Source organism: Plecotus auritus, assembly GCF_963455305.1.
Source record: "Plecotus auritus genome assembly, chromosome: 13".
In the NCBI taxonomy this organism is placed as follows: Eukaryota; Metazoa; Chordata; class Mammalia; order Chiroptera; family Vespertilionidae; genus Plecotus; species Plecotus auritus.
This window is the reverse complement of record NC_137779.1, coordinates 3591352-3606651: the sequence shown is the minus strand read 5'-3', so window position 1 is coordinate 3606651 and position 15300 is coordinate 3591352. Positions and strand designations below refer to the sequence as shown.

Here is a 15300-nt window from a genome sequence, read left to right as displayed (position 1 = left end):
CAAGGCCTGAGTTCCTTTTCCTTGGGCTCCAGGCTCTTTGCTTTGTGAGGTGACCCCCCCCCCCCCCCCCAGCAACCGCTTAGTCTAGGGCGTGAGGTCACCTCTGGTCTCTTAGAAAGACAAATGGAGGAGGATGACCCTCCCTTTCAGGCACAGGAAACTCTTCCAGGCTCTGGAGGGCGTTTGGGAAGAAAGAGTTGACACCAAGTCCCGGGAGAAGGGGGCCAGGCTCTGTGTCCCGTTAGAACACCCGTGATCCCCCAAACTGAGGCCAGTGGTCATGTGTTCTGGACCTCACTAAACAACGCGTGCTTTCTGTGGAGGGTCATACTGCTTGCTTTAAAGAAAAACCCTCACAGTTTGTAAGGAAAGCCTTCATAACACACTTGGTTGGTAAATTGAATGTATATAACTACATAGGGAACACGTAGCTATAGAGACATTGAACACGTGTGTTTGAATACTGTGCAGATGCCATGTATGAAGGAGTAATTCGTATTCTGACATCGGTATATGGTTTCTCTACCCACGAGGCCCAGTTGGCGTCATCACTGTCCTTGTTCCCCATCGTGCCCGCCTGCACACCCCGTCCTGGCCTCTTCTCCTTGAAGTGTAACTGGACGAGCAAAGAGGCTAGCGAGGCCCCGTCCCTGCATGCACCTCTTTTCTGCTTTACCCTCTAGGCATGCCACTGAGGAAGAGAGATGGAAACTCGGAGAGCAGGGCTGGTCCCTGAGTGAGAGTAACCCTGGCTCTGTTTCTCCCGCCCTCCCGCCCACAGAGAGCGCCTGTCTCCGCAGCCAGCACCGCTGCAGCAACGGGAACTGCATCAGCAGCGTCTGGCGGTGTGACTTCGACAACGACTGCGGAGACCTGAGCGATGAGAGGGACTGCCGTGAGTCCCTGCGGGCCCAGTTCTGAGATGTTAAGCATTTTCTGTTACACAGAAGGCTGGTCAGCTCCTGGGTGGGACTGGCCATCTAGGGCAGTGATTGTCAATCTTTTTCAGCTCATGGCACCCACAAACTAAACCAAAAGACGTATGTTTTGCTGATCTGACATAAACAGCTGTAATTTTGATTCATTCACACCGTACCGGATGGCTGTGTCATCCGGTTGTGTTGGCTGTTGTCATTTTTTATTGGACAATCTAAGGGAAAAGAGGCCAGTGCCCCTGACTAATAGCTAGTGTGTGCTTTAAAAATTCCTTTGGAATACCGGCTGAGAATCGCTGGTCCAGGGTGCTGGCTCGCCTGTCATGTTGGTGATTCATGTAAGCTGGTGGGGTTGTTTGGAGAACAGAGAACACACCTTTGTAGACCCAACTAGATATGTATTATTATTTAAAACAGACCCACATATATCAGTTGACTCCATCATTGTAAGAGGTTTACAGATAAGCATCACGTGGCGGAAGGTGGGAGTCGGGCAAGCTGGTGGCGGGCAGTGACCAGGTGGCGGTCTGGATCTGTAAGTTCAATGCTCACCTTTTTGGAGCTGGGCCAGGTGCTACCACAGGCAGCGGATGCTAGCTGCCTGGGCTCTGGCGCCATTGTGCCATCCCAGTTTGGTCTGGCAGGTGGGGACACTGGTGTGTGTGCATATACATGTCTTCGGACAGTATAAATTCTAAGGCCTCCCTGCTGAAGTATCTGATTCTGTTTAGGGGGTTTACAGACAAATTTAGCCTCTTTAGTCAGTTTTAGTAGCTTTGCCCTCTGTTAGTCAGTAATATGTTCATACCTTACTCACCAGTATTTACGGAAGACCCTTGTTCCGTCTCTGTATGGGGCCCTGGGGATACTGGGAGCTGGGTGGGCACCGTTCCAAGTCTGAAGGGGAATTATAGAGCAATCAGCCTGCCCTCGCTGGTTTGGCTCAGTGGATAGAGCCTCAGCCTGCAGGCCGAAGGGTCCTGGGTTCAGTTCCCGTCAAGGGCACATACCTTGGTTGTAGGCTCCCCGCTGGGCCAGGCCCTGGTCGGGCCTCGTGCAGGAGATAATCAATCGATGTGTTTCTCTTACATAAATGTTTTTCTCTCTCCTTCCCTCTCTCGTCCATCCTCTCTAAAAAAAGTCAGTGGAAAAATACCCTCGGATGGGGATTAAAAATAAGTAAATAAATAAGGTGAGCAGCCAGCTGCCCTGGGGAGATGAATGTGAGGACGGGGAGCATGGGGCACCCAGGTCAAACTTGGGTAGGTCCTCCCACAGAGCCTGCAGGGGCCGAGGTCACCCGAGCGTAGGTGGGGGAGCAGCAGGTGTGAAAGCTGCAGGGCAGAGTGGATGTGGCCTGGCCTGGAAACTGGGTCGCAGAGACCTGGCTGGGAGCCCTGGAGCCGGGCGTGTGTGGGGCTGGAGTAGCAGGCGCTGCGAGTTCTCGGCAGGGAGGTGGACCATCGGAGTGACGGGAGGAACGTTCCCTTTGGAGAAGTGAGCCATGGGCAGGGAATCGAGGGGAAGGACCAGAGCTGGGAGCTTCTCTTCCACAGGCTGTGTCTTTGGGACCCGGCAGCGCATGGTCACTGTGTTCTGAGGAGGGTGCTGGTGGCTCTGGCTCTGTGTTCATCTGGTCTCTGGCAGGTGTGCCTGGTGGGCATCCACCTGCAGAGCCCGTGCTGGTTCCCAGCCGCTTCAGGGCCCAGTTTGAGAAGCAGGGAGCGCCCCACACTTCTCCCCCTGCAGGTTGGGCACCGCCCGCCCGTCCTGCCTGCCTGCCTAGCGCACAGACCAGGCTCCTGGAGCAACCCGGCCTCGGGGCACGCCTTGCACACCGATCAGGAGAGCACCAGAAGGCCGACTTCGGGGAGTACTAGCTCTGCCTGTGGTTTCTGTTCTGCAAACCAACACTGAGAACCCCCTCTCCCTCCAGAGTCTCAGGAGGGTCTGATGTCTGTGGGGGAGGAGCCAGAGCGCCTTAAAAACAGCGATAAACGCAGCAGCATCTGAGCTGACCTGGAGCAGCATCTGTCACAGAGCAGGCGGGGGGGCCAGCTCCCCAGAACCTGCACTTCGCAGGCTCATTGCCCGCCCTGATGAGGCGCCGTGGAGGCAGGGGAGGGGGTTTGTGACCCCATGTCCAGTAGCAGGGATCCTCCTGGGTCTCTGGGCTCTGGTTCCGGCTGCGTAGACCAGCGTAGGTCTCATGGGCTCCAGTTTTGAGAGAAAGACCTCCCGGCCTCTTCAGGGGCGCTGCCTCCGCCAGCCTGAGCTCTGCCACTGTGTGAACGGTGCAGCGGGCTCGGGTCCTGGTTGGTGAGAAGGTCCGCCTGGGTGACCTTCCCCAGGCCTGAGACTTACCTTCCCACTGGGCTCAGCCCAACTAGTGAGGTGCAGCCAGTGAGGAGGTGAGTCTGAGGGACTGGCGTGTGGGCGGGGGAGCAGGGAGCGGTGCCTCTGTGCCCGTCTGTCTGCTTCCCCACTGAGGAGGCCGAGAGCAGTGCCGAGGGCAGGAGGGCAGGCGCAGGAAGCTGGGCGTGAGGACCCACTGGGTGGGGGGGAGTGACGGAGGGAGCCAGGGAGGGGGTTGCCAGCGCGCCTCCCTCCCTCAAACAGGCTCCTGGGTTGGGCTTTGTCAGGAGCTTGGGGTTAGATGTGCAGCCCCTCAGCCTTGGCATCGTTGCATTTGCCCCCCCGCCTCCCACCACACGCTCAGTCACAGAGAAGACGTGGAGCCTCAAGTAAGAGCTGCCAGGGACGTCCAACCGCAGCATTGCCACAGCTTTTCACCTCATGGCGTTCCCCTTCCCCGTCCCCTGTTCCCCCCCCCCCCCCCCCCGCGTCCCAGGCTGGGCCACACCCTTCCTTCTACAGCTGCCCCCTCCCCGAGAGCGCCTCTCCCCAGGCCTTTCCGCAGACTCTGGCTCCCAGGGGCTGTGCTCGAGCTGCCGAGACAATTGCTGTTTAAAGGGGGGAAGCTAATTCGATCTCACTCTGAGGCCGAGGGCGCGAGGATGGTGAGGGGAGAAGTGACTGTTTACACCCCATTTGGTGGCTCTGACCCACGCGTTCTCTTACTCACTGTCATGGTGACGCCGTGAGTGGGTATTGTCTTCATTGAACAGGCGAGCGAAGGGAGCAAGGCACTGGCACTGCCACGGGGCCTTTTCTCCTGTGGTTGTTGTTGGTAATCCTCAGCCGAGGATCTTTCCCACTGACTTTAGGGAGAGTGGGAGAGAGGGAGGGACAGAGGAAACCTCCATGTGAGAGAAACACATCAATGGGTTGCCTCCTGCACGCACCCCGACCAGGGCCCGGCCAGCCTGCAACCGAAGTACGTGCCCTTGACTGGAATCGAACCCGGGACCTTTGGTCTGTGGGCCAGTACTCTATCCACTGAGCCACACCAGCCAGGGCTGCCTTTCCCTCCTTCCCTGTGGAGCGACAGAGGCTCGGGGTCACAGTGAACTCTTGGGGGGCGGCGGAGCCAGGGCTGACACCTGACTTGACTGCAGAGCCCGTCGCTGCTGCAGATCCTCCCTCCCCTCGACCTGTACGCACACGCGGCGGGGCAGCTCCCGGTGGGACCCTGTGCTGCTGCGTCGTTTTCTAGGTAAAGGACCTCCGGCCACTCACTTGGGCACCTCCCATCTGAGGGGGTCTCGGAGGTAACCCGCCCGTCAGTTGCTCTCCCAGCCAGACGCGCCCGGACGCCGTGGTGGTGAACATGGGCTCTCGCGGAGCTTCGTCTCCATAAGGAGCTGTTTCCGTGGCTACAGTTAACCTGCTTCCTTCTTTAAACTCATCTCCCAGTGGGCGTTGGTGTTTGGGGAGTGAATGCACCTGGTGAGTGTGTCCTCTCTCTCCCATCTCAGCTACCACGGTTTGTGACCCAGAGACTCAGTTCCGCTGCCTGGAGTCGGGGACCTGCGTCCCACTCTCCTACAAATGTGACCTGGAGGACGACTGTGGCGACAACAGTGACGAAAGCCACTGTGGTAAGGGCACTGAGGTCGGGCTGTTCCAGGAGGCCGCACGGGGTTCTGACAGCCACGTGGGAGCTGCGAGGCCCAGCGGCCTGACCCTCCGTGCACGCAGTGGGCCTGGCTGGCTCTGGAGCAGCGCCCGGTTCACCTCGCAGGGGTGCCACGTACCTGTGGCCACAGCAGTGAGGGGGGTTCTGAGTGAGCCCAGTGCTTGTCAGAGCCGAGCAGACGCCGCACCTCCGGGCGGCTGGGAGGTTAGCCCCCTGAGGACACAGCCGCACCTTTGTGAGCTATGTTATTTTCTTTTTCTTTTTTTTTTTTTTATTTCAGAGAGGAAGGGAGAGGGGGAGAGAGAGCCAGTCGGGGGCCGAGCTTGCATCTGGCAGGGCCTGCTCCGCAGCCGGTGCCGACTCACAGGGACCAAGGCTCCTGTCTGCCTCTCAGAGCATTTTGGGGGTGAATTACGTAAATTTTTTCATCTTTGTAGAAACATGAAGTTCCAGAACAGTCTTTGGGATGCACACTATTTCCCCTTCATCCCGCCCACCTCCTCCTCGACACGAGGGGTTCATTGCGGGGAGTTTTGCTCTGGTGGGAAGGAAGCTGTGTGGTTGCATTGCTAGCGGCCTCTCCCTCCCTCACTGGCACGTGTTTGACCATTAAAGCCACTGCACCGTCAGATCCCCGCCCCGTTTGTGGGTCCTCAACCTGCCAGAGGGCCGGAGGGCCGGAGGGCCGGAGGGCCGGAGGGCCGGAGGGCCGGAGGGCCGTGGTCCCTCCGCAGGCCCAGCCTAGCCGAGTCTCCAGCTTCACAAGCAACCTGGCTCTTGAGTGAGGCCAGCGAGGCCGCCACCCTGGGCCAGAGGCTTGGCTGCTTCTGTTGTTGAAGCTGTTTTAAAATTCCATTTCTTTTTTTTTAATGTGTTTTTATTGATTTCAGAGAGGGAGAGAGAGATGAACATAAGAGAGAATCATCAATCGCTGCCTCCTGCACGCCCCACAGTGGAGATTGAGCAACCCGGACATGTGCCCTGACCAGGAATCGAACCCGGGACCTCCTGGTTCACAGGTCGACGCTCAACCACTGAGCCACGCTGGCTGGGCTGAAATTCCATTTCAAGGCGCTGCTTCACTGCTATGCTCAGGACACCGTCCTGGTGGCGGCGGCTAGCCTCCTTCCAGGTCCTGGCCGGCCTGCTGCCCCCTCCCTCCGGGACAGCCCGCAGCCAAGCCCTGGGCTCTGCTCACAGCAGCCCCGCCCCCCTCTGGCGGCAGGGTCAGCCCTGACCCCTCCCTGAGCTGAGCTCCTCAGGACTGTTCATTGCTCCTTTTCTGCGCCACAGGCCCTGTCTCTGGAAGCTTCTGTGTCTTTAAAATTCTACTTTCTGGGCAGCGCGGGGTGCTTCCTGTCCTCCCCATCAACAGGCGTGGAGTGATAGGTTTGTCCAGTGCCCGGAGCTGATGGCCGGCTCTCCCTAGAGGCAGGCGGCGAGGGGCCTCCTCGGTCCTCCCTCCCTGTTAAGTTCTCGCCTGCTGCTGGGCCGGCGGCGGGGCTGGGTGCGCTGTGGCCCTCAGGACTCCACAGCAGGAGCCGGGCCGAGCGCTGTCCTCACACCTGGTTTCACCTGCAGAGACGCACCAGTGCCGGGACGGCGAGTACAACTGCAGCTCGGGCCTGTGCATCCGCGCCTCCTGGGTGTGCGACGGCGACAATGACTGCAGGGACTGGTCCGACGAAGCCAACTGCACGGGTCAGTGTCCGCACGCGGTCCTGGGTCCTGCTCCGCTCACCTTGGAGCCCTGCGGGGCCCAGCACCTGGGCTCTGAGAAACAGGCCCAGATACCACCCATTCAGTGCTTCTCCACAGCGGGCCCGCCCCGCTCAGGACGAATGCAGATCAGTCCCGTGTCCCGCATTGATGGAGGGCGTCTCGCTGCGAGTAGTGTGCAGTGAACTGACGTGTCCCGAGTGACACGGCGTTGGGTTACGTGCTGGCTCAGCTGTGCTTCCTTCAGGACCAGAGTGAGCAGCTCACAGCCGCTCCCCTCGTCTGGGGGCCACGTGTGGAGGCACGGAAGCAGCTCGTGTTTCTGAATCTTGGCGCATCAGGGGCTCCCTGACACTGAGAACCTAAACGGTGCTTGCACCTCTTTGGGGTGAGAGTTCATTAAAAATGAACTTGGAGACAACACGAGAACAGCAGCGGGAGGCTGATCCTGTGGTGTGAGGTCGAGGTGCTGTTCTCATTCTGCTGAGTAACGGGTTCCTCCTGTTGATTGCACAGCTTTTATGGCTGGCTGAGAGCATGGATGCGTGTACAGCACGGTGGAGTGGGGGAGAGCAGAGTTGGGGAAGTTGTGGAGGAATAAAAAAGGACTTCATTGCCTCGTGGGGATTTTCCCCGCACCCAGCGCGAAGCTGGCCTTCAGTCCACCTTAGCACCCTCCGTCCCATGGCTGCGCCTCCACACCGCTTCCCGACGACTCGCCTTCCTCGCCGCCCATTGTCGGAGGTCAGTGTGAGCTCATTGAGCTGTGTGGCCTGTCACTTCACTTCCCAACCAAGTCAATTGTGCAGAGCCCAAGAACACAGGTCAGGGCAGCTGACCTGCTGACCCCAGCTGCTTTCCGGTCTGTGCGGGCCGTGCTCCTTGCTCTTCCTCCTCCCCTTCGCTTCCCACCCGCTCTGCACCGGTTTGACCTTAAACACCTGACTCGTGTGCGTTTACGTTACTCTCCGTGTGCGCTCCGCCCTTTCCTCTGTCCCGGACCTGCTCGGGCTTCAGAACGCTTTCACCCTGAGTGCACGCACTGCCAGCACGTAGCACTTAAAAACACTCAACACAGTGTTTTGCTTTACAATTCACAAGCCCTAAAGTTAGTGATTCTTGCTGTTTTTTAGTAATAACTTACTAAGGGCACCTCCCTTTCTCCAGTTACCTTTGCTCTGTCAGCGGTGCTCCCCATGGCCTGCAGTGTGTCTGAGTGGTGAGCTCTTAAGGTTTTGTTGGTGTAGTTATGCCTTCGCTTTACTCGCGAGCCTGACTGCAGGTGCACCTGCATTCCTTGGTGCGCAGTCCCTTTTCATAGCGTTTTCATGGCGTTATTCTGTTTCCTTCCGGCCTCCTTCGGGCTGATGTCAGTCCTGATCTGCTGAGCAGTGATCGGCACCATTTCCCTAGTTCTCGTCAGCATTTTATTTTGTATGTGTGTGGTGGGCGGGCTGTTGTGATGTAGTGTCGCCTGCCGAGGTGTGGAATCTTATTCTGCTGGTTTTCTTTCTAAAATACGAGGATTTGCCGTTTTCCTTGGTTCTGGGACATGGCAGCCTCGTCTTCTCAGCTGCGTCTCCTGCTGTCTCAGGGCTTGTCCCCGTGGCCGCAGCCGGACTTCCGTTCTGTCGCTCACGCCTCCCGTGTCTGTGCTGTCTCTTCCGTCTGCTAGAATTTCATTTCCCTTCTCAGGTTTCCCTTCTAGTTCAACAGTTCTCTTCTCAGCTACATCTAATCTGCTCTCCCACACATCAGCTGAGCTATTTTTATTTCCTGTCTTTCACCTCCAGAATTTCTATCTGGTTCTCTTTTGAACCTCACCTTTGTTTTTCAGCGCCCTCGATGCTCTGTGCTGCTTTCTGTGTCCTTACCCACCCAGGTTGTGTTGATATTGGCGTGTGGGCCCGGCTCCCTTCCCGGTAGGGCAGGGTTTTGTAGCGATGAGGCACTGCTCTCTCATCGCAGGAGTCGCGAGGCCCTGCCTGCGGTGCTTCGGTTCCCTGACGGGCGTTGTGGAGGCCCTGCTGAGTGTGGGGCAGTGGCCTCTGGGGAAACCCGGTGTGTTGTGATTTCATGATTGTTACTCCGTCAGCTCTCCCAGTCGTACCGTCACCGTCATCTTGCCATGTGAAGGATTGTTCTTGACCTTCCCACATTCCTTAGTCTGTGTCCAAGTCAGTTCCTCTCACCCTTATCAGGAAAGAAGTTATGAACCGAGCACACACTGTGTACCGGGCCCTCGGTCTCGGGGAGCTCCGAGTCCCTCGGAAGAAGGAGAGTCAGGAAGGAGAGTCCCGGCACGCGTGGGAGATCGTGCCGACCATCAGGCTCTGCGCTCGGCCTCGGTGGGGTCTGGCGGGCTCCACTCGCCTCTCAGAATTCCTGCTTGGAGACTCCGTGAGCCCTCCAAAGTGGTTTCAGTTCGACATGAAGCGCATGGGCCGAATGCAACGAATAGGTCCACGTGGAAATGAGTTCCGGCAAGTGTCTCATGAGAATGAGCAAGGCTTTGTTTAAGGGCTGTCAGACTTGTAAAGCCAATAAATCAAAATATTTCCAGGCAACGGCTGTTCCTGGGGCAGAAGCTCCTGTAACATGCATGACACACATACTCCTCTTATCAGAGGGAGGTCTGTTTTAAAGACCTGCAATGGACTCCGGGTGTGAAGTCGGATATTGAGGCGTGTTGTGACCCGGTGTGCATGTTGTCAGGCACAGCGTGATCTTCCGAGAGAGGTGAGAACAGCAGGTACCGGCCACCTGGCTGGAAAGGCCAGGCTTGTATTTCACACAATTGCAAACCGTAGCCCAGATTCAGGAGACATTCTCGAGAGCACTGGGAACCAGTCTTCCCAGCCTCGGGTAGCGTATGGCGCACCATCTCGCCTGGATAAATCACCGCCGTTTGCGCTCCACGGCCTGTTGGTTGTTGTATTTTTTTCTTCCTCCTGTTGTGAAGACGTCCTAGCCGCGTAGTTAAACGGGCAGCAAGCCCGTCCAGCTTGGTTAGGCTGTTGGATGCCCGTGGCAAAGAGGGCGGGCCTGGCTTCCATTCAGTAACGGTAGACAGGAGCACTGGTGGAGAGGGCAAGTAGGGGTGCTGGTTGGGTTTAAGGCCGAGAGTGTACATTTGACCTAGGCTTTTAAAAAAATTTATATATTTTTATTGATTTCAGAGAGGCAGGGAGAGGGAGAGAGAGAGAGAAACATCATTGATGAGAGAGAACCATGGATCAGCTTCCTCCTGCACGCCCCCTACTGAGGATCTGCAACCCAGGCATGTGCCCTTGGCCGGAATTAAACACCGGACCGATGCTCTGTCCATTGAGCCAAACCAGCTAGGGCTTGACCCAGGCCTTGCCCAAGGCTTTGAGCTGTTTCTAAATGACTTCCTGTGGCGCAGCCCACGCGTGCCGAGGAGGCTGTCCGCTGCCCACGCGCCTGCTGTCCCCGCCTCCGCTCTGTGATGGTTGCAGTGGGTGCCAGGCAGCGTGGTTGCCAGGCAGACATGGCTTTCGGCGGTCCCCAGAGGCGGCCGAGTCCCGGTTCTGGGGCTCGCCTTGCGATTTTGGAAAGTCTTTTAGGCTTTTTGGACGTGAGGTCTCCACATTTGAAATGGGTATTTTATTGAGAATTCTAAAGTCACGGCCTTTCCGAGTGTACAGGTCCTTCGATGGCAGGACAGTGGGTGACACGGCCCGGACGGTGCTGGGGGTCTGGGGCCGGGCTCCTGACACCTGCCGCGGGGTCTCCGGTCGGCGGAGCCAGCAGGAGCGAGGGGCTTACGTGAGAAGTAAAGTAGCGAGGACGAGTGGAAGCACGGGCTCTGGCTCTGGGCAGCCCGGTGCCAGTCCATCCTCCCCCTGTGCTGTGGGCACATTTCTCAATCTCTACGCCCGTTTTCAGTGGCAGAAGGGGAATGGCGCTCCCCCTGGTGGTGGAAGCGCAGGATGGTAGCAGGTAAGTCTGCTTGTTGGTGTGACATTGTGGTTCCACCGCCTCAGCTCGCCGCCCTGCAGGAGGCTGCACCCACCCCTCACTCAGGCCCAGGCAGCCCTCTCCTGGCAGCTCCTGGCAGTCGAGGGGGAGCGAGAGGAGGGCGCTGACTGCTCTCTTCTCGTTGCCGGCAGCTGTCTACCACACCTGTGAGGCGTCCAACTTCCAGTGTCGCAACGGGCACTGCATCCCCCGGCGCTGGGCCTGCGACGGGGACCTGGACTGCCAGGACGGCTCCGACGAGGACCCCGCCCGCTGCGGTGAGTATGCACGCTCAGTCCCTCCGGAGTGTCTCCAGCATCCACCGCTCAGGAAGAAGCAGGACATGAGCACTGCCCTGCTGTGCCCAAGTGCCCACGCTGATGCCCAGGCGTGCCCGTGTGCCCACGCTGACAGCTAAGTGTGCCCACGCCGACAGCTAAGTGTGCCCGTGTGCCCACGCTGACAGCTAAGTGTGCCCACGCCGACAGCTAAGTGTGCCCGTGTGCCCACGCTAACAGCTAAGTGTGCCCACAATGACAGCTAAGTGTGCCCGTGTGCCCACGCTGACAGCTAAGTGTGCCCACAATGACAGCTAAGTGTGCCCGTGTGCCCACGCTGACAGCTAAGTGTGCCCGTGTGCCCACGCTGACAGCTAAGTGTGCCCACAATGACAGCTAAGTGTGCCCACAATGACAGCTAAGTGTGCCCACAATGACAGCTAAGTGTGCCCACAATGACAGCTAAGTGTGCCCGTGTGCCACGCTAACAGCTAAGTGTGCCCGTGTGCCCACGCTAACAGCTAAGTGTGCGCACAATGACAGCTAAGTGTGCCCGTGTGCCACGCTAACAGCTAAGTGTGCCCGTGTGCCCACGCTAACAGCTAAGTGTGCCCACAATGACAGCTGTGTGCCCGTGTGCCCACGCTGACAGCTAAGTGTGCCCACAATGACAGCTAAGTGTGCCCACAATGACAGCTAAGTGTGCCCACAATGACAGCTAAGTGTGCCCACAATGACAGCTAAGTGTGCCCACAATGACAGCTAAGTGTGCCCATGCCGACAGCTAAGTGTGCCCACAATGACAGCTAAGTGTGCCCACGCTGACAGCTAAGTGTGCCCACAATGACAGCTAAGTGTGCCCACAATGACAGCTAAGTGTGCCCACAATGACAGCTAAGTGTGCCCACAATGACAGCTAAGTGTGCCCACGCTGACAGCTAAGTGTGCCCACGCTGACAGCTAAGTGTGCCCACAATGACAGCTAAGTGTGCCCACGCTGACAGCTAAGTGTGCCCACAATGACAGCTAAGTGTGCCCACAATGACAGCTAAGTGTGCCCACGCTGACAGCAGCATGCCCGCGCCCTCGGTGGCAGTAGGACACACGGGTGTGGTGCAGCCAGTTCCCAGCAGGCCCCTGGCGCACGGCTTTCTGTGCAGCCTTGAAGGAAGCAGTGGAAGTAGCTGGTACTTTGTGACTCAGGCTTCTCTGCTGCGGGCCTCAGAGAGAATGGCTCACTGGCCCCAAAGTAGACCTTTCTCCGTATAATTGACTTAAAAAGAATCCCGAGATAGCCAATCGCCTTCACCACAGAAACTCGCCACAGAATGGCTGCCACAGCACGATCTAGAGAACGCTGCTGCTTTACACCAGGTGTCCAGGCTCCCTGCCCTGCCCTCCGCCCTCCGTCGGCAGAAAGCCCTCCCGTGGCTGCCTCGGCTCCAGTGCTCATAGAATTCTTGGCTTCCGGACAATTCTCCAGCACCAGCTGGGGTCCCCTGGCCTGACGGGCACTGTTTTCCCCGAGCTACTTGCCTCGGATCTTGCAGGTTCAGGGCTCAGTCCTGCAAGTCCCCCAACCCCCCACTTTAGTGCCTGTCCCAACCCCAGCTTCCCCTGCATTCTTGCGCAAAGCTGTGAGCCTGGGCTCCCAGGACTCCCTGCCTGGGTTTGGTCGTTTGCTGAAACGTCTCACAGACCTCAGAGAAACACTGGTTATCATGGAAGGGGTGACGGAGGGTGGAGGTGAGCACTGGATGGAAGAGAGGCACGGGGCAGGCGTGGGAAGGTGGGCAGAGCTCTGTGCCTCGCCCCAGCCCCACCAGCACTCAGCAGCCTGGACGCCTCTGAGGCCTAGACTCTGGGTTCTATGGACTCTTCACCACACGGCCCGCCTGGCACTCTCCCTGTCTCCGTCCTTCTCTCCTCCTGGAGCAGGGAGGTGGGCGGCCCCGACTCTCTCCCGTGGCTTCCTGACGTTGTCCTGGAGCTGCCCAGTGTGATCTCCTGAGAACAGGACACTTGTGTCCACCCAGGAAAATGCAAGGGTTTTAGTAGCTCTGTGCCAGCAACCAGAGGCAGAGACCAGTGTATATATTCCCACTAGAGGCCCAGTGCATGAAACTCATGCACGGGATGGGGAGGGGGGTGGCGAATCCCTCAGCCCGGCATGCACTCTCTCCAATCTGTGACTCCTCGGGGGATGTCTGACTCGCAATCCAGGACCACTGGCTCCTAACCACTCACCTTGCCTGCCTAATGCCCCTAACTGCCCTCCCTTGCAGGCCATCTTGTGTCCACATGGGGGTGGCCATCTTTGACCACATGGGGGCGGCCATCTTTGTGTTGGAGTGATGGTCAGTTTGCATATTACCTCTTTATTATATAGGATTATTTACACCGTACATTCCAAATCCCCACAGAATGGGAGTTGTCTACACGTTGCGTGTTTGTGAGCACTCTAATGGCAGACGTGTGTCCCGTTGTGTTACTGTAGCTTAGCTGCACCCGGTGGACCTCCGGGTGTGTTCGGTGTCACACTGGTTTGCATAGTGAAGCTACTTATGTCCTTGGAAACGAAGGCGTGTTTTTCCTTTGAGATGTAGCCGTCCCTTAGTCTTGCAGGGTTGGTCCCAGGACAGCAGAATTGTGGCTGCCGCAGGTCCCCAGCCTCAGGCCCCCCCTCGTTCGGGCATCTCCAGGTGGTCTGGTAGGGTCCACGTTTTCGCTGGTCCCGTATTCTCGTTAACGTTTGTAGGCGTTCTTTCCAAGTCGTCATACTGACAAGCATGTCCATCCGTGATGTGCTGTGTTCCCGTTTCCTAGGCATCACCTTGACCCTTGGCTTTCACAAGCTTCACGAGTGGGAGTCAGCTCCTGTTGTTTTAATTTTATACTCTTCTTACTCTGTGACCTGTTTCTCCATCTGCGGTACTCACTAACTGTTTCTGTTTGATGTCTTCCAAATAATTTCTTAGGAATGATTACTTTTTACAGGATTAAAGCATATTTTCTTTTTTTTTTTTTTAATCTGCACCTGAGAATATTTTTCCATTGATTTATTGATTTTTAGAGAGAGGGAAAGACAGAGAGAAACATCAATGTGAGAGAAACATATAGATTGGTTGCCTCCTGCAGGCTCCCGGACCAGGATCCAGGCCGGGGAGGAGCCTGCAACCGAGGTACATGCCCTTGACCGGTATCGAACCCGGGACCCTTTGGTCCATAGGCCGACGCTCTATCCATTGAGCCAACCGGCCAGGGCTTAAAGCACGTTTTCCTGCCTTACGCCTGACCCTCCTGGTGCGGGTGCACCGAGGCTGTGTGTGCTTGTTCACCGGGACCTGCTGGCGTGGCTCTGCTCAGGGGAAGCTGACCTGGGCTAGGTTTGGTGCTGAGGCAGAAACGCATGTTTCTTAACATTTCTGGGACACACTTTATCCCAGGGCTTTGGCTTAGAATTCATAAGGAATTCAGAGTGAGTGATGGAAGAGAACTTTCAAAGCCAGGGTTTCTAATCAGGGCTGTTTTCTTCTCTCTTCGCTGAAGCTTTTACTTTTTAAACGATATGCACTTGAATTTCTTGAGTGGGTAACACATTCACATGTTTGAAATGGGGAAATAGTGACGTTATGCCGTGAACACCTCCTGCCCAGCTCCCACCCTGTGCGCCCAGGAGACCGCACCGTGGACCTCCGCACAGTCCGAGCACGCGTGCGAGGGCAGGTCTGGGCGCCTCCTGGCGGCTGTTCCACGGGGGGGGGGGGGAGGGTGCTCTCCCGTCGTCTGCACTTTGTTCCGCACACACCTTTCTCCAGCCCTATTTTCACCACGTTCCTTCACCTCTTCACATGGTCAGTGCCCCCTGGCTGCACACGCAGGGGTGCTCCATCCAGGCCAGGGTCTCGGTGAAGGGCGGGTGCTGATGTTGTTTTTCCCCTGTGGGGGCAGCCACGTTTCTCCAGGCAGCTCTGCTGGTCACCGCGCACACACCTGTCATTGTGAGGGTGCGTGACTAGCTGCCCTCAGGGGCGGGACAAGTCCGGGCCTCCCGGCGCCTGCGTTTCCTCATGGCCACGCTCTTTCCATTCCAGAGAAGAGGTGCAACGGCTTCCGCTGCCCGAACGGCACCTGCCTCCCCGCCAGCAAGCACTGCGACGGCCTGCGGGACTGCGCCGACGGCTCCGATGAGCAGCGCTGCGGTGAGTCTGCCTGCCCGCCCGGGGAGCGCCGGTGGGTGGTGTGAAGAGAGTACCCCTTGGACGGATCTCCGTGGTACCTGCGTGTCCTTCGCTTTAACCGCGTTGCCCCTGTCTGAGGGAAACAGTCTCCCGAGAAGCAGAGCCAC

General features: G+C 57.6%; 1 protein-coding gene across 2 annotated transcripts in view; it reads left to right on the top strand.

The window, feature by feature from the left end:
- Nucleotides 1-15300, top strand: part of SORL1 (sortilin related receptor 1) — a 165537-nt gene that overhangs the window by 95189 nt on the left and 55048 nt on the right. For both annotated transcript variants that reach the window (XM_080649599.1, XM_080649598.1), the window contains exons 23-27: nucleotides 782-895; nucleotides 4814-4936; nucleotides 6556-6675; nucleotides 10827-10952; nucleotides 15047-15154. In XM_080649599.1, the coding sequence (XP_080505725.1) occupies nucleotides 782-895; nucleotides 4814-4936; nucleotides 6556-6675; nucleotides 10827-10952; nucleotides 15047-15154 (591 nt within the window). The remainder of the gene's footprint in view (nucleotides 1-781; nucleotides 896-4813; nucleotides 4937-6555; nucleotides 6676-10826; nucleotides 10953-15046; nucleotides 15155-15300) is intronic.